The 19262-nt window shown below is 42.9% G+C and overlaps 2 protein-coding genes across 2 annotated transcripts; one reads left to right on the forward strand and one right to left on the reverse strand.

Annotated features, from left to right (window-relative positions):
- Positions 1-3662: 3662 nt before the first annotated feature.
- Positions 3663-4604, reverse strand: LOC101627541 (olfactory receptor 1J4-like). The gene has a single exon (XM_004677928.1). It carries the CDS (start codon positions 4602-4604, stop codon positions 3663-3665), a length of 942 nt encoding a protein of 313 aa, XP_004677985.1.
- Positions 4605-13734: 9130 nt separating this feature from the next.
- LOC101627764 (olfactory receptor 1J4-like) lies at positions 13735-14673 on the forward strand. Its single transcript, XM_004677929.1, has one exon. It carries the CDS (start codon positions 13735-13737, stop codon positions 14671-14673), a length of 939 nt encoding a protein of 312 aa, XP_004677986.1.
- The last annotated feature ends 4589 nt before the right edge of the window (positions 14674-19262 follow it).

Raw genomic sequence — 19262 nt, forward strand, 5'->3', positions numbered from 1 at the left:
ATCGATGCAGTACACTGCTGAGGGGAGCAGCGGCTGGGTCAGGAGAGGTCTGCCGCGCCACGTGGTCACGTCCGGGGCGGGCGGGGGTCGAACTCATGCGGAAGTGGCTTTAGCTTCTCAGTGCAGTGCTTTAACCTGCTGCGCCACCAGGTAGGGCCCAAATAAATAAACTTTAAAAAAAAACAATAAAAAATATTTCTAGACCACCTCAAAAAATAATCTCACCCATCATACACACACGTCTTACTACTGTTTCTCTCAGAAATTTCATTGCTACACCTCCTGTGATCTTTGGTGCCCTACACACTTGCTCCTCTGATATCTCAGAGCAGATCACCTCTGCTGCCTCCACATTAGACTAGGTAAGTTACGAAGGTTAATATACTCAGAATAAGCCAGTCACCATCTTGCCTCAACCATTTCTAACACTGGCCTTCCTACTTGAAACACCTTTCCCCAGGTATCCCACAGTTGTCTTATGTGTCCTTGCTAATATCTCTGCTGGGGTGTTACCTTCCCAGTGAGTAGGATCACACAGTGTTACATTACAGCACTGGAATGCTCACACAGTGTTAAATTGTACGTCCACCTGTAGTACATTGCCCCCACCCCTTTTCTGCTCCCTGTAGTTATAGCAGATTTTATCTGCCAAGGAACTTAGCATTAACGAATTTATTTCCCAACCAAGAGCACATTCCCTGGAGATGTTATACTCTGATGGAAAAGAAACAATGACAGTGAAGGAAATAAGCAAAGTTTCTGGTGGCAAGAGGTTAGTGCTTCACAGGAGGATGGATTGGGGTTCTTTCTCTTGCCCTGTAATCCCAGAACTTAGAAGTAGCCTGATCCAGAATGATCATCAGTGTACTTTTGTCTGCCTGAATCATGAATCCATGTATTTTGTTTTTATCTATCCAACCGGATTCTCTTCCTGTGGAAACAAGATTACTGTCAGACTTACATCTAACTCACAGATGTAAGATGTTCTCACCACAAAAAAAAAATCCAACTTTTCTCTTTTAAAAAGAAGCACAAAATATGGAGTCACATTATCCTCTTGATGCACCTCATTGGTGTGTTTTGTTATCTCAGAAAATGATCCATCTTGCTTCAAAAAGTTAAGACAACAACGCAACCAGTCCTCTGAGTAATAAGGAGAACAGTGCTTTGGAAACTACAAAACTGAATGTGTTGTGGAGAGTGGCATATTTAGGGTGATGGAGGAATAAATGGATAATAGATATGACAAAAGGGAAAGTAATGGGACTCAACAACAATTTTCCACTAAAGTTTGGTCACAAAGGTGGTAGAGCTGGATGATCAACACACATCATCAAGGAGCCATCTTGATGGGTCACTGGTGAAATAAGAGCACAACCAGGTGATTTTCATCTGACAGAGCCATCTTTTCTGAAAAGAAATCTAAAAGCTGCTGAAGGAAGGCAATGGACAGTTTTGCCATCTTACTAACAACTTCATGGACTCCACTGGAAAGTTAACCCACAAATCTCCAGGGAGCTTTGAATGTGACCCCAGTTGGCCCACGGTCATCTTTAGCCCAATCACAGCCTCATCCCCTGTCTTCCCACTCCTACATGCTGAGGGCAAAGCTTTGCAGAGGACTGGTGAGCCTGTGCAATAAACAACCCCATTGGCTGGAGCTCATGGCACTTCTGTGTGTGCCAGATCCAAAGGCTTATAGAAACACAAAAGGACACAAAAAACCTTAAAGCAAAAAGCAGTTGGTTCAAAGAGCAGAGGTAGTTGCAGAAATCTCTATTGGCTTCTCTGGGCCTGGGCCTGAAAGCTTGAATGAACTGTTTGGGTTCAGGGGGAGCAAATAGGATGAGCAGTAAGAACAGGTGACTAGAAGCAGGGAAGGGGGGTTGGGCAGCAGTAAACATGGGCCTTCAAGTAGTTTTCCAAAGGTGAGATGGTTGGGCTGGGAGAAAATTACTTCCTTCAAAAAGTGTCCCCAGCCTCCCACTTATGTTTCTTGGACTGCTGACATATTTGTATTCATGAACAAGTAAAAATAGTCCTAAATATGTGTGCACTTAATAATAGAGTTTCAGGTACTTAAACCAAAAACTGATCGAATTTGAAGATAATAGATAAATTTACCATCACAGTTGTCACCTGCAGTGCAATACTCCCCTACATACTTGAGAGAAAAAGAAGGTAGAACATTGTTAGACACAGAAAATTTGAATACTGAGTTAAGCTATGAAGTCTGTCAATGACATTTACAGAGCACAGTGACCCCTGAAGAGCAGCCGCTTTTCAAATGCATGTACCCTTCGGATTGTGGTGTTGCATGTTAGGGACCTGGGAGTCATGGGTTTGTACCCTGAAAACTTTTTCTTCAGCAGTGAAAGGGGGATAGACACCTTCTCAGACACACAAAAATGGAAGTAATTTGTTACCAGTAGATCTGCCTTCCAAGAAATGCTAAAAGCTCTTTAGAGGTAAGGAAGGAAATGCAGTTCAGCATCTCAGTCTACATAAAAAAGGAGCTTTGCATGACGATAAGAAAAGGTATCTAAAGCACTTATTTATTTTTATTCTTCTGTGTCCTAAAAGATAACTTGTCCTAAATATAATGTTATCAGTGATTCAATTATACTTATGTACATATTCCTAAATATAATATTATCAGTGATTCAATTATACTTATGTACATATTTTATGTATTACTGTATATATTTATGCTTATTTATGCTCTGTACAGTAAAATGAATGATAGCAGTGAACCAGGAGTGGTAAGAAAGAAATGAATTTATTTAATTATTATTATTATAAACATATTTAGTTATAAAGCAGATCTCAATACATTTAATAGTATTTAAATCACATAATGTAGGCTTTCTAAGCACAATGCACCTAAATTAGACATTGATAATATAGAAATACCTAGAAAAGGACTAAGTATTGGGAGACAAAATAATACAAATAACCCATGAGCCAATGAGGAAATTAGAAATTATTAGAAATGAAGTAAATGAAAACATAACCTATCAACATGTGGAATTCTCCTAAAATAACACACAGGAAATTTTTAGGAGAAAACTATTTCATCTTTTCTCTTGTTTCTTGAGAACCTAGAAGACCATCTGCCACATAGTGATCATGCAGTCAGTAGTTTAGTAGGCATGAATTACAAATTTGTGCATTTATTAGAAGTGGATATTTTCAGTCTGGGAACAAGGCAACACGATTTTGCCAGACTTGCATCAGACAGATAGATGTAGGCTATTTTGCCATAAAAAATCCAAATTTTCTCTTTCACATGGAAGCCTGAAACCTGGTATCATTTATTTTCAGAGAAGTGGTTGATATGCTTTGTTCTCTAACAAGGACTCATCTCCCTCAGGAACAGACAACAGTGCAGCCGTCACATACACTCAGCCCCACCACCAAGGTCAGGAGCTCAGGAGTTTGAAAACCAAAGAATCAATGTGTGTTATGGGCAATGCTGTAGTTAGGGTTGTGGATGAGTAGATGGCCAATAAATATGACGAAGGGGAAAGGGACTGGAGCTAATGGCATGACCCCCCTTTCAAGAGCGGCTGGCGGTGCTGGGACATGGGGAGTCAGCACTCAAGGTAAGGGGCAGATCTTGACAAGGTTATTGGTGAAAGAAGAGCATGACTTGATGATCTTCACCTGGCTACAGGGACCTCTTTTCGGCAAAGGACCCTCACAGCCAATTTGATGTCTCTGTTCCGTAGGCTGTAGATGAAGGGGTTGAGCATGGGGGTCACCACAGTGTACATCAGGGAGGCGATCATGTCTTTGTCAATGGAATTGCTTGAGGAGGGAGAAAAGTAGACTGCCATGATTGTTCCATAGAAGAGACACACCACAGAGAGGTGGGAGCCACAGGTGGAGAAGACTTTGGTGATGCCTCTGGTAGAGGGGACCCTCAGGACAGTAGCCCCAATGTAGCCATAAGAGATCAGGATGCCACTCAATGGAATGAAAACAAACACAGTCCCTTGAGTAAATATGACCAGCTCATTGACAGAAGTATTTGAGCAGGACAGCTTGAGTAGCACAGAGAGACTACAGAAAAAGTGGTGGATGATGTTGTCAGCACAAAATGACAGCTCAGTCAGGAGGACAGTGTGGGACAATGAGCTGCCACAGGACATGACCCAGGAACCCACCACCAGCAGCAGGCACAGCTCCTCCCTCATCATCGTGGTGTAGTGAAGAGGGTGACAGATGGCCACGTATCTGTCATAGGACATCACTGCCAGAAGGAGATTGTCCACACACCCAAACACCAAATAAAAATACACCTGTGAGATACACCCTGCATAGGAGATTGACAGGTCCAGAGTCTGCATGTTCCACAGCATCTTTGGTACAGTGACGGATGAGAAGGAAACGTCAGCAAGAGCCAAGTGGCTCAGGAAGAAGTACATGGGGGTGTGGAGGCGCGAGTCCAACCTGATGAGCAGGATGATGAGCAGGTTCCCCAGCACCGTGGTCAGGTACATGCCCAGGAACAGGGCAAAAAAGACCCCCTCCTGCTCGGGAAGGATGGGGAGTCCCAGGAGGAGGAACTCGGACACGCCACTCTGGTTCTCCTGCCTCATGCTGCTTTGCTGTCTTCTGGGATAGAGGAAGTGGGAAACTCGGGACCTTAGAAACAGTGACGTAGTAGGGACAGGTGGTCACACACCGTGAGAGTGACTGAGTCTGTGCAGACACACCACGATGCTGTCACCTGCCGGGGCCTCATCCAGTCTGGTGAGAGCTGGGCAGCGGGTTTTCCTGGACACTGATGCTGTCATGTGGACAAATATGTAACCTCAAGCCCCTCGATGTCAACCAGGGTTACTGTATCTTTTTTAACAAGTATAGATACTTATTTAGGCACTAGAGAGAGAGTAGTAAATAAGCCATAGTCCTTCCTCCAGGGATTCCATTTTTCAGCATGTATTCTCATAGTGTCGTGATTATAAGCGTATTAAAATATAATTTAGTGATTTCATGTTAAGCAGTACTGCAAACAACAAGAGAAAGTTTTGCAGGTGTGGCTGTGTCTCCTGCTTACTTGTGGTGACAAGTGTCTGAATGTATCCAAAATCATCAATCTGTATCTATTCAATAGGTTTTCTTTTTTGAATATTAATTATACTATAATAAATTTGTTTGGAAAAACACAAAATCACCACGTCTAGTTGGCCAGACAACTACAAGCCATACATAGCCGAGCAAGCGCTACTATGCACACTGACGATCCCGTCAAAAATATACAAGTTGGCCCTCCCTGGTGGCGCAGCGGGTTAAAGCACAGCACTGAGAATCTAAAGCCGCTTCCGCATGAGTTCAATTCCCGCCTGCCCCGGAGGTGACCACATGGCGCGGCAGACCTCTCCTGACCCGCCCGCTGCTCCCCTCAGCAGTGTACTTCGTCCATCTGCCTGTTCTGCTCCCCACTCTGTCTCTGGTGAAGCCTCTCGCCGCCCCTGAGCTTCTGGCCTGTACCCCAGTTCTGTATGCACAAATAAATAAATCTTTAAAAAAAAATACACAAGTTACCACAAAGCGGGGCGGCAGGGTCTCGGCAGCACAGGCACGGGGAAGGCCGGCGGGTCCAGCCCCTGGTCCTCGTCAGCATGGACTGGCTCTCGGGTGACGGGAGCTCTCCTGTGTGCCCTGTCCACACGGCGGTGGGACACCCCGGGCCCACCGAGGGCCTGATGTGCAGCTCGTGCAGGAGAGACACCGAAAGCTCAACTTCAGTTCTTTCTAGTTGCAACTGATCGGCTCCATGAACCTAATAGGGTGGTGTGTATGTCAGGTACCCACTGACACATTGGCTATACAAGCTGTGTAACCCAGCTCTCCCTCTCTTCTTACTAAACTCATCTTGGCCGCATGATGAGCCCCATCTTGCTGTATCTGTGACACTCTCGCTCATCCTGGCTGCTGGAGCCTCAGCTCTTACGCCTCCACGGTTTAAAGTCTTTGCACCTTCCATGTCTGTTCCCAAGCACCACACAGTGAGCAGGAGGATCTACATTTACCAACACAAACCACACCCAGGGGACACACCTCAAGCCTCTTGTTAGAGGGGAACCCACAGAGCTAATTGCCCAATTTCTTGCCTTCCTCCTGAGATGATCTGCGTAGGGGCCCAAGGGACTAAACTCAGGCGCCCCAAAGAGGAGGTGTCCCTGATGTCAGGGTCAAGCTGTCCTCTCGGGAAGAAGAGAGGAGGCTGTGAACACCCTCACCCCTGCAGAGCCCAGCAATGGAACGAGCCTCTCCCCACATCCCAGAATGACCCACTCAGGGCAGTGCCAGTCCGTGGAGACCCCGCAGGGACCCCCAACCTCTAGGACTGTGCTCGCTCCACTGGCCCCCGAGTCTCCAGGGCCCCCTACTCCCTTGAGAGACCTGAAGAGCAGGAGACAAGACTAGTTTAACTGAAAATCATGGATTGAACACTGGTTAATTATAGCGTGTGTAAATTGTATCTCAATGAAGATGTCGATTAAAAGGAAAATGTTGAAGAAAAAATAAAGAAAATTAGTAAATACAAAGTTAACCCTAAAAAACAACAAATTTGGTAAGTAATTAGGCTACGAAAAAACACAAGGTCAAAATACCAAGATGATGTGTTAAAAAGCAATGGCACAGGGCTCTCCCTGGTGGCACAGTGGGTTAAAGCAATGCATCATGAAGCTCTCCAAAGCCACTGCAGCATGATTTCAGTACCTGGCCAGGGAGCTGACCCACATGGCATGGCAGACCTCTCCTGACCCGCCCACTACTCCCCTCAACAGTGTACTTCATCAGTGGCCTGTTCTGCTCTCCACTCAGTCTCTGGTGAATCTCTCACCCACCACACCTCTGGCCTGTACCCCAATTCTGTAAGCATAAATAAATAAATTTTTTTAAAAAAGCAATGACACCACTGTTATTATAGAAATTGTATATATTATTAAGGAACTACTGTAAGTAACTTCATATATACCAACTAATTTGATCTTTGGATAAAATGAACACACTCCTGAAAAAAAAGAAACATTAACAAATAAAAAAAATGAGTATAAATAGAACATCCTTACAAGAAACTAAATTAATAATTTAAACTTTCCAAAAAATTAAAGCTTGAACACAGAGTCACTAGAGAAATTCAACTATACATTTAAAGAAGAAATACTAGGCCTTCATAAATTCTTCCACAGAAATCAGAAGAAATGTAGAATTCACAACTCATTCTATGAGATCAGGTACCAAAGACATACAAAATCATAGGAAAGGAGTATGACACAAATTTACTATATGAGTATAGAAACAAAATCTTCAATAAAATAGTACTAGATGGCATCCTGTCATATATAAAAGGATTATTTACAATAAGCAAGAAGGATTTGTTCTAGGGCTGGAAGGTTGGCTTAATATTGAATGTTAATTAATATTCTATATTAATGCAATAAGAAACAACAACACGTGATCATCTCACTAAATAGACAAAACAATTAACAAAACTTGATATATGTTTGTTTTTTAAAATTATCAACAAATTAGGAGGCAGAAGACACTTTTTCAACCTGTTGGGCATCACCCAAGAACTTTCTAGTTCACTAGAGAACAGATAGAGGTGGAAGGTTGTTCTCCTAAAATAAACAACAGAACAAGTTTTTCTGTTCACTGAACATTGCATTTCAGGTGCTTGTTGGTGCAATAAGATTTAAATAGTTACCCAGATTGGAAAGGAAGTAAAAGTATACCCACAGACTAGATGATTGTGTATATGGAAAATCCTAAGAAGTCCACAAGGAAACCTAAGAACTAATGAAGAGTGACGCCAGTGTGACGGTGAACAGGGAATTTGTTGGCTGTCCACCAACAAAACATGTATATAATTCAAGCATTGTTTTCTTAACGTGTGGCTTTCTTTTCATATTTAATGGTGTCTCTCTCAGAGCAAATATCTTGAACTTCAGTGAAGTCCAATCTATCATTTATTCTTTACAGATCATCTAATCCATCTTGGTTGAGCCCAAGGAAGCATTTTCTCCCTTTTCTCATATTCTGGGGTTTTGTAGTGTTCACTCTTACTTTTAAGTATTTGATTCAGTGTTGATTAACTCATTCACTGTTAACTAGCAGGATCTGGCAGTCTCTGTTGCTTCACATACTCATCAGAATTTGGTTTTAGGTGTTGGTTACTCTAGTAGGTATATATAGTATCTCAGTGTTTTAATCCGTATTTTCTTGATAGCTATAATGTTGAACATATTTTCATGCACTGTTTCGTCATCTGCAGACCTTCTATGGTGAAAAGTCTATTAAGATCTCTCTTATTTCTTGATCAAATAGCTTTCTGATTGCTGAGTTTTAAATGTACATTGTATATTCTATCATATATATTTTTTTCAAGTATTTTCTCCACATTTGTGTCTTGCTTCTCACTTTCTTGATATGTTCCTTTGCAGAGCAGAAAGTTTTAATTTTACAAAATCTATTTTTTTTAATGCATGGTGCTATGGATGTTATGTCTAAAATTTCACAGTCATATCCAAGATCACCTGGGTTTATCTCCCTTTTCATATTTATGGAACTTTATAGTTTTGTGGCCACTTTGAGTTCTATGATCTGCCCCCATGAGTCTCCCATTCCATGGGTATTTCCCATCTATGAAGACTCTGTCTTTGATTTGGAGGGATGTACTTTGCAGGGAACAAAGAGTGGCCCCCTGATAGTAGAGATGACAGCTGCCCGAAATCTTAGGTTTTCATACTGAAATCTTAGATTTTCTTTTAGGGCAACAAAAGGAGCTATTTTTAAATTCAGGAGTATTTGACCACAAGAACTATTTAATAGTAGTGCTTAATTGATAAGTGATAACATTAGGCAGGCAATTGAATCTCTGTCTTATGATTAGTAAATACAGAAGGGCAATCAAGAACTCTGACACTTCAGAGACCCAGCAGGCATCTTGACCAGCAATCATGTTGAGGAAGAGAAAGGGGAACAGTGTGCATAAGAGGGGAAGGCAATGATGGATTTCAATTACCATCTTGGGATCAGTTGTAGCAGCAATTGTACTTCAATCACTTTCCCTTTTAAACTCACTTTCCCTTTTACATCATATGTCTATAGTATGTCACCGGCTACCACCCTCCATACTCAACATGGGACACATAAAATGTGATGTGAACTGTAGCTACTGCCCACCCTTAAGCTTCTCATCTTGCTTGACTTTTTGGATGCTGCATTAGATAGTTTTCAGCAAACCTCACCAATTCTATCAGAAATTCTTCCACTTTTCTTCTTTTCTAACTAAAGGATTTCTAGAAACGAAAAATTTTCAGTCATCCAGTCAGTGGAGATGTCAATTAATACATGTTAAACAAAGTAAGAGTGAAACTGGATTGACTAATGTACTGAAATTTGAATCATGTAATTTTGTGGTTCATCAGAGTGACTTAGGTCTTTCTGGGAATTGGTTCTTACTAAGATCGGGAGAATTAAAAATCGGTTCATCCATTTGTTCTATAATAATCTTATGTTAATGTCAATGATTCTAAATATAATTATCTTTTTAGAGAAGATACAATATAATGATTAAGAGAACTATGTTTATTATGTGCTTTGGCACAAATCATCCCATTTAATCTCAGTAACTTGGTGATGGCCATACAAGAACTACTGCACTTTAGCTGACCAGACAAGATTAAGAGGATACTATCAGGGTCAACAAGTAATAACTGGCATAGCCCAGATTTGATTTTCTCTGAATTCTGAGCCTAAGAACCCAGTCTCTCCGCTCTGCAGTCTCTTAGAAAAGGCATCCCTCTGTGCCCCAAGGTCTCTCCCAGTGTAGAGAAGCCTTGCAGATGTGAGGTTGAAGCTAAATGTGTGCCCTCCTGGCAAAGGGAAGTAGCATGAAGGTTTGCAGAATCAGACTTTCTATTCCTGAGTGCTTTGGGAGAGGCTACCCCAGCACATTAGTAATGTGGGTGCTGGGAGGTGACTAAGCCTTCTCGGGGGAGCTCTGATCAGCCCAGGCACTGGCCCTGCTACCCGGGACCCTCTCAGGTGGTTAAGCAGCTCAATCCCACCAGCTTCTGCACAGGCTCTTCCCCAAGGTCTGATAGGAGTTCGAGGCAATTAGTCTCCCTAACTGGGAGCTTAGGGATTGTTTTATAAATCCTCTCGGAGGTTTGTAAAAATGGCTTCCTCCTGCCTACTCTCTGGTACACCAGGACAGACACAGAAAGTAGAGGCAGTGTGCTTCCAATATTTCATTGATTGTCTTCTTTGTGGTTTTTTTGTTGTTGTGCGTGGTGTGTCACAGAAACCAAGGTGTCCAATACAGGATTAGAAGGTTCTTGAGCTACCAAGGAGTGGAACAGGTAGGCGTGAGCTGGGAGCTCTAGGAAAGCATGGTGTGCTCAGGACCTAGAAGACCATGTGTGCATTCCACGCGATCTGCGTTGTTTGTTGTGGGTATGAGCTGTTTTCTTCATGGGTTTTTTATTTGTGTATCTATGTCCTTTGGGCAAGTGATTTAGAATTGACTCACAGTTTTAATCTTTTTAATGTGATTACCCAGAACATATAACTCTATAAAGGTCCCGTAAGGTAAGTTAGGGCATCTTTAAGTATGATTTGGGGGTTTCTTAACCAGTCCCTTTGATTCAAATATGTATCCCACTCTCCTATAACTCCCACATTTCATCCTCGAACAAAATGGTAAAGTTCAGGTGTAGAGACTTAAGAGACACGGATGTGCTTGCCACTCTGGTGTAGAAATTTGCAAAATTTGCCCATGACCAACAACAGGTGAGCGGTCTTCAGATCTATTCAGTGATGTGGGCTTGTGTGATCTTACATTTGACTTTGAGTTACATTTGCATGTCTTCCCCGATGTCTCAAGTGTGTTGTGTGTGTGTGTGTGTGTGTGTCTTTGTTTCATTCATAGGTAGTACTTCTGCGCTTGTTCCTGTGAATGAAAGGGACTTGCACCCCTCGCTTACTGACATCCTTCCCCCATACTGAGTGAGGCCAGTGGAGGCTGGGACATCTCTCATTTTTTCTTTCTTTTTTAAAAAGATTTATTTATTTATTCATACAGAAACTGGGGTACAGGCCAGAGATGCGGAGGGTGAGAGAATTCACCAGAGACAAAGCGGGGAGCAGAATAGGCAGATTGATGAAGCACACTGCTGAGGGGAGCAGCAGGCGGGTCAGGAGAGGTCTGCCGCGCCATGTGGATCACCTTCGGGGCAGGCGGGGATCGAACTCATGCAGAAGTGGCTTAAGCTTCTTAGGGCTGTGCTTTAACCTGCTGCGCCACCAGGGAGGGCCCCTTTTCTTTCTTTTATTAAATTTTAAATCACAACTTTATTATAATTCTTTTTTAATATTTTGTTTCTTTATTTGTGTGTATTTATTTGCATCAGGTGTAGCAGTCCCCGTAGCATTCCCACCCCCAGTTCACCCGTGCACTGTCACCTTAGTCCCTCTGCTCTTCCCATCCGCATTTTGTACCCGCTCCCATTCCCCTCCCCTGCAGAATGCCTCTGATTTATAGCTGGCTGATTATTTTTGTTGTATTATTGTTTTTAATTGGTGTTATGTCTTTCTCCGATTCCTTATTTGCTTTCCCTATATATCTCTCATTTTCAAAGAGGCTGTATATGTGTGGCCTTGTATGTTCTTTGATTGCAAGGATGAGTTTCTGGTATGATTTCTTGTGACTGCTTTTTGTTGTGTCATAGCTATGCTTGCACGTGTGTGTTTACATTCAGAGTGTAAATACCTCTGCTATGTGATTTTTATGTGTTGCTAAGTGTTTTGTCTTAAGACTACAGAAGTTTATATGGGGCTATTTTGTGCTATGTTTAATCTTGTACATTATTTCTGAGTTTTTCTTTTTGATTCTTTGGGCAACAGTATACTGTCTTTTCTTTATCACACTGTAGGTCACAGGCAACAAGAAACATGAATCAGCAATTGAAGTGTGTATGCATATGTGCTTGTGAGCTTTGTGTGCATGTTGTGGAGGCTTCTCGTTGGCCCTTGTGAACTCTAGTATTTATTTTTTTTAAGATTTATTTATATTTTTCTATGCATATAAGAACTGGGTCAAAAGGTCAAAGGTGTGGTGGGGGGAGGGTGAGAGGATTTACCAGAGACAAAGTGGGGAGCTCAGAGCAGATCTGTTGAAATACATTGCTGAGAGGAGAAGGTGAGGTCTGCTGTGACACATGGGTTTGCTCCCTGGCTGGGGATCAAACTCATGCTGCAGTAGCAGGTGATAGCCTGATAGCATTGACACTTTAACCCCTGCACTAGCAGGGAGGCCCCTGAGCTCCAGTATTTCATTGACTGTCCTCCAACAGAGGTGATGATTCCGCAGGTAGCTCTCATCCTCACCACTTGGCAGGGGTCACATACTTATAGATGTGATCTTGGCACCTGCAGGTCCCACTGGGCCCAATCTTCATCAAGTCCTGAGATGTCTGCTCTCTGATACTCAGATTCCTCACTGGTGCGGGGTGGGAGGGGGGGAGGTGGGTGACTATCCCTACATCACAATGCTATTTTGAGGAGTAAATGAGGCAATGCACACAGATTTCTTAGCACCATGCCTGGCACATAATTGGTGCTCAGTAGAGATAAGGATTCTCACTATCTTTCCCCAAACCATTGTTTATGTCATGGAGATTCCTATTTCATTGCCATCTAGGGCAAGGCAGGAAGTAGGGCAGGATATAGAAGGCCATTTTGGACAAAAGTACTGACATGGCTCAGCTTCTCTGGGTATTCTAACTAGCAAGGAGGTAATTTCTGTGTAGGTGGATTCTGGTCACAGACATATGGCTGTCATTGCATGTGTCACACTTAATTGTATACCTTTTACATTCAGACCGTGATTAATTCCGGGAGGGAAGGGGGAGCAGAAGGTGGGGGCGGGCAGCGTGGTAGAAGGTAGTGAAGGGCTGTGGGCACTATGGTCATGGGAAAACTGGTGACCACAGCTGAGGGGAGAAATCCTATTGTGAAAAAATAAACAAGGACATTTAAAAATAGTAAATAAAATATTGAACAAAATAGTGGTCACTTGTATTTTCTCATAGTTATGAGTATAGTGATAACATTTATTTGCAGTGTTACCTTGAAAGTGTATGTACACTTAAAGCAGGGTCTGGTACTAATTATTAATGTAGATTTCAAAATTTGGGTTAGTCGTTTTTGGTAGCACAGAATCTTAAATTGCTCAAAACAGGTAGGAGCCAGCCAGTTACACTGAAAATCTGTGATAAAGGCCTAAATATTCTGTTCCTATATGGGAGGTTCACATCTCAGTAAAGCTCTCAGGTTAGAATCTGACTTGATTCAAACATGTAAACTCTTTGAATATAGAGTTCCCATTTCATGTTCATTACTGTGTGCTCAATATGAGACAAAGCTGCTGTTCAATAAACACATGTTGAATAAGGAGTAAACATCACAAAGGAGAAAAGAAATAAAGAATAAATATCCTTTGATTTCTTTGGAAATAAATTTGGTTGATGGTGGGATTCATAGCACACTGGCCAGACAGAGCAGAGTGATCCAAGCATCTGCAATCGTGAGAAATAAGGACAAGTAATAGAAAGATTAATATTTTTGTACTAAAAAAAAGGACATTAACAAATACTACAGTCTCTGCACTGACATTTCATTTTCCCTAATTCACAATAGAGACAAGAGCACATGAGGCAGGACAACCAGACTAGCATATCCGAGTTCCTCCTCCTGGGGCTCCCCATAGTTCCCGAGCAGCAGGGGGTCTTCTTCACCCTGTTCCTGGGCATGTACCTGACCACGGTGCTGGGGAACCTGCTCATCATCCTGCTCATCAGGCTGGACTCGCGCCTCCACACCCCCATGTACTTCTTCCTCAGCCACTTGGCCTTCTCTGACATCTCCATTTCCTCCATCACTGTTCCAAAGATGCTGGCGAACATGCAGACTCAGCAACTCTCCATCTCCTATAGGGGGTGCATCTCCCAGATGTATTTCTTTGTGTTCTTTGGTTGTCTTGACAATTTCCTTCTGGCAGTGATGGCCTATGACAGGTACGTGGCCATCTGTCAGCCCCTGCACTACAACACCATCATGAGGCAAGAGCTGTGTGTCTCCTTAGTCGCTGGGTCCTGGTTCTTCTGCTTTGTCCACTCTCTGTTGCACACCTTGCTCCTGGCCCGACTATCCTTCTGTGCTGACAGCGTCATCCCCAACTTCTTCTGTGACCTCACCGCTCTCCTGAAGATGAGCTGCTCAGACGTCTCCCTCAATGAGTTGGTCATCTTCACTGAGGGGGGGCTGCTCTTCACCCTGCCTTTAGGTAGCATCCTGGGCTCCTATGTCTGTATAGGGACGAGCGTCCTGCGGGTCCCTTCTGCGAAAAGTCTCTTGAAAGCCTTCTCTACCTGTGGCTCCCACCTTCTCGTTGTATCTTTATACTATGGGACCCTTGCAGGAGTTTACTTTTTCTCCTCCTCCTCTTCCTCCAGTGACAAAGACACGATCGCCTCTGTGATGTACACAGTCGTCACCCCCATGCTGAACCCTTTCATCTATAGCCTGAGAAACAGAGATATAAAACAGGCCTTAGAGACGTTTGTCAGAAAGATTCACTTCTTCAAGTGACAATCTATAAATCCTCTGATTTTAGTCACGAACACCATGAGATGCATCCCCTAAAATTATAGTTTAGGGTTGATAACTCCATATAACTTGAAAAGAGCATGCGTTCCCCTGTCAGTGATGTGACTGTATCACCAGGTAAGAATGGTCACCTGGTTTGCTAAGCATTCTTTATCTTATTCTTTGATCTGCTTCTTTTTCATCTTTTACAAGTTATGTGCAAAGTCTTATAAAAATATGTCATACAAATACAAATGTGTGTTGGCTTCCACTTTGAGATGCATCAGTGCTCACATACGCATTTTTTCTGTTATGTTATGAAGACACAGATGTAGCTTCCTGATCTGTTCCCAGTGGATGGACTTTATGTTATGGGGCTGCAGCAGGTTGTCTCATCTTCAAGCTGACTGGTCACATCTCTTCCCAGACCCACAGTGACCTGTTGATAGACTGAAGTCAGCTATAATGGGAGTAATTACACTACGGAATGTGGAAAATGCTGTGATGGGGCCCTTTTTAATTTAAGAATATTGCTGTAATTGTGGATGTATATTTTTACTCTTCTGTACGTGCCTATATTGCACCATCATCCACCAAACCACCTCATTCAAAATCCCTCACTGTTGTCTGTAATAACAAGTAAAATTCCCCCCAATATTTCAAGATGGGTTTTTTTTCTGTATTTTTCCAGCTTTTTGGTTATTTATGTTCCACAGGTAAGTAAATTCTGACTTAATTCTCCTAACGTCATCACCTTGATGTTCATCGATTTTGTAGTGTGTGGTATTCATGAGGCACATATATTCTACAGTTTCTTACCTGTTAGTCTGTCAGTGGGCAAATAGGTGGATCCATGACTGGGCATCTTGGACCACACTGCCTTGGACACATAAGTCATTTGTATTAGAGATTTCATCTTGTGGGTAAACACCTGATAGAGATGTTGTTGGATCAGACGGGATTTTCAGTTTTATTTTCTTAAGGAAGCTGCACACAATTTCTGTAGAGATGGTACCAACTTGCATTCTGACCATGGATGAGACCCTTTTTCATATCATCACCATATTGGGTTTCCATTCTTTTCGATATGTCCATTCTCACAAGAGTGAGGCAATTCCTCATTGTGGTTTTGATTTGCATGTCCTTTATTAGAAGGGAAGATGAGCATTTTTCATATACGTGTTGGCCAACTGTATATTCTCTTTGGAAGAGCATCTATTGCAATCTTCTACCCATTTTTGAGTTGTGTCACTTTGGGTTTTGTTGTCAAGTTCAATGGGTTCTTGTACTTCTTGGATATAAATCACAGGTTGCACAATGTGTAAATGTGTTCTCCCACTTGGTAGACTGTCTTTTTCATTGGCTAGTATTTTCTTTTTCTGTATAAAATGTTTTAATTTCTTAAGTTTTAATTTTTTTATTTTTGCTTTTATTCCCCTCATTATAGTAGGGGTCAGGTCCCCAAAGATGTCTCATCACTGTAATATCATGTAAAATCTCTGCCGTCTTCTTTGCACTTATATTGGGCTCTTATATCCAAGCCTTTAATTGATTTTGAATTTATTTATCTGTTCTTTATGTACTTTGGTTGACATTACTGCATTTGTTTTAGGGGTTATAGATTCAATCCCCTACATATCTGTGCTTTCACACCACTTCTACCACCAGGATTGAGTTGAAGCTATATATCTCTTTGAGTGGTATGTCCATGTAATAATATAATTCTTCCAATCCACAATTTTCTCCTTGGTGTGGGAGAATTTGGGTTAGTGCAGAACCCAGGAGCAAAAGAATTCATCAGAGACAGAGCAGAGAACAGAACTGGCAGATTTATTGAAGCACACTGCTGAGAGCAACAGTGGGTAGGACAGAAGAGGTCTGCTGTGCCCCAATCCACAATTCTCTTAGTAATGTCTTGCTGTTTTCATTGTATGGATCCCTCATCTCCTTTGTAATTTAATGCCTTGATATTTTATTCTTTTTGTTGTAATTGTGAATAGGATTACTTTCTGGTTTTTCTCTCTTCTAGCCTACTGTTTGCATATAGAACTGCAACTGATTTTTCACAATATTAATCAACTGATGGAATCATTCATTTGTATCAATAATATATCAACATCAATGATCATATATTGACTCATCCTTTCTTTGAATATGTGGTAAGAGCTTAAGTGCATTAGCAGGAATGATCGCATGTAACTTAATAAAAACTTCATACTGATAGGACTATGATTATTTACACTTTAAAGCTTATGAAACAAGGTTAAGAGAAGTTACTTTACATGTTCAGTGCCAACACTGATAATGGGCAGAGTCCAGCATCCTGTGCTGTCTGATCATGGCTACATGGGTGTTGAAAGATGACTTGAGTCCTGCTGCTTCCTGCTGGATCATTGGGCAGCCCAGAGTGCCCTGTCCCTGGGAACCCTCCCAGGTGGTCCCCAGCTTAGTCTCTTTGGCCTCTGAACACACTCCTCCCCAAGGACTAGTAGGAATTTCAAGCAATTAGACTACTGGCATTTTCACCAAGGGTTTAGGGACTATTTCTTTGTCCTCTTGTGGTTTATAAAATGACATCCTCCTGGCTATCCCTCTGAAGTTCAAAGACAGAGAAAGTCAGGATATCATAGCCTCCCTGAGATTTGCTTCCTGGTTTGTTACCTGGTGTTTACAACAGAAGCAGAGGACACACTCACTGAATTAGAAGGTCACTGTCTTAGCAAGCAAGGGCAGGCCAGACTGTGCTGTGAATTCTAAGACAAAAAAATACATTTCTCCATGTGGATTCCTTATTGGTATTTGCTTATAAAAATATGTCTCCTGCCAGAATCTTATATGTTCATACATGTTTATATATAATAGACCGAAAGATGAGACAATGATTGAGAAAGACAGAGAGGAGATAGAGAGGACATGAGAGAGACAGAGAGAGGTAAACAGCACAACGTGGTTCTTTTCCCCTCTTTGGCCCAGAGCTCAAGCACCACCTGGGGTACCCCAAGGGCAAGTGGGGACCACTGCTGAGGGGGATCTGCAGTCTCTTAGTGGCTCCTTTGAGCTCAAGCATCTGCCCCCCTCCTGCATAACTGCTGTATGTGCATCGCTGGCTACTCAGCACAGGTGAGTAACGAGACTGAGAGTGTGAAGACAGCAGGTGTGCTCCCCACTCTGGAGAGGGGCTCCTGCATTACTCCACGAGCAGAGGGGAGGGGGCACCTGAAGTTGTCACAAATCAAGGAATAGGTGTATGTGGCTGTTTGTGACACAAGCGACACCTGGCACCCAGCTTTAGTGTGTGTGGCGTGTTTTGATGTTTTAATTATGGGCAGGGGGTAGCAATGTGGCTTTACTGCCTGACTTCCTCACTGCCCTTTGCCCCATCCACAGCAGTCATGCTCTGCACTGAGAAGGGCCCCTCGGGTCTCCCCCACTGGTCAGGTGTCACATGCTGATGATGGGACCGCAGAGCCTACAGCAGGTTGCACTGGGCTCAGGCCCTGTCTGGCCCTTCGGTTTACTCTTTGGCACTCAGATCCCTCCCTGGAAAGGAGGTAACCACCCCCACATGCAGAGCATTTCTGAGGAATAAATGACCACAGCAAACAGACAACCCGGCACCTCCCCTGGCTCATGACTGAAGTTCATTGGAGGTGAGGAATGTTACCATCTTCCCCAAGCCTTGCCAGTGTGACAGAGATCCCTGCAGCCCTGCTGTCTGGGGCAGGGCGAGTAGAAGCCAAGCAGAGCCCTGACGCCCCTCCCACACCTGAGCGCACCCCTGACCTTTCCCGGCTCAGAACCCAGCGCCTTCTTCACAGCCCTGCCCAAGTCAAGGGCCTGGCTGGTCCAGTTTGTTCCTGCTGTTTCCTCTGGTTTCTCAGTGAGGCTGACACAGCCCAGGTCAGCGGGCAGCCAGGCCCACATGGGGTCCAGACACTGTCCTCCCAGTGGCTGGAACCAAGACAGGCTGAGCCCTCAGCAAGGTCATGGTCCCTGAGGAGACCTTGTTATCCTGCTCCCCTGCTTGAGTGACAGTCAGTGAGGAATCCTCTTCAGTGTGTGTGTACATGTGTATAACTCTAATTTCACTGCCAAAAGAAGGGTCAGGCTAGGAGCCACTGTCAGAGAACTGAAACCCCATTGGTCACCATTACTTTGTCCTGGTTTTTTTCACATCTACGAAATGAAGACTACACACACACGTATGTGTGTGTGTGTGTATACTTCTATATCATATAACTTCTAGATATGCATAAATTGTTTGAAATTAAAGTTTGTCAAAGCACTTTGTAAACTGTATGATGCACCAGTAATGATTGAGATCTCTTGGAGTTGAGAGAGACAAACGACATCACATAGTAGATCAAGGGCTGTGACATATATGCAGAGGCGGATCCTGGCCAGAGAGATATATTGTGAATTGACCTTCTTTCCCCCTACTTACTGATGTATCTTTGCATATTTAGGTAATGTTCATTTGTTCCTGATCATGAAAGTATGCCTTACATCATTGACCTATTAGCACTGTGCCTACGATATAGACAGAAAGTACACACGGAACCATAGACATAGAGTCTGCATAGTGTATCTTA

The sequence above is a fragment of the Condylura cristata genome, unplaced genomic scaffold, assembly GCF_000260355.1.
Source record: "Condylura cristata isolate star-nosed mole 26May11 unplaced genomic scaffold, ConCri1.0 scaffold00006, whole genome shotgun sequence".
Classification (NCBI taxonomy): Eukaryota; Metazoa; Chordata; class Mammalia; order Eulipotyphla; family Talpidae; genus Condylura; species Condylura cristata.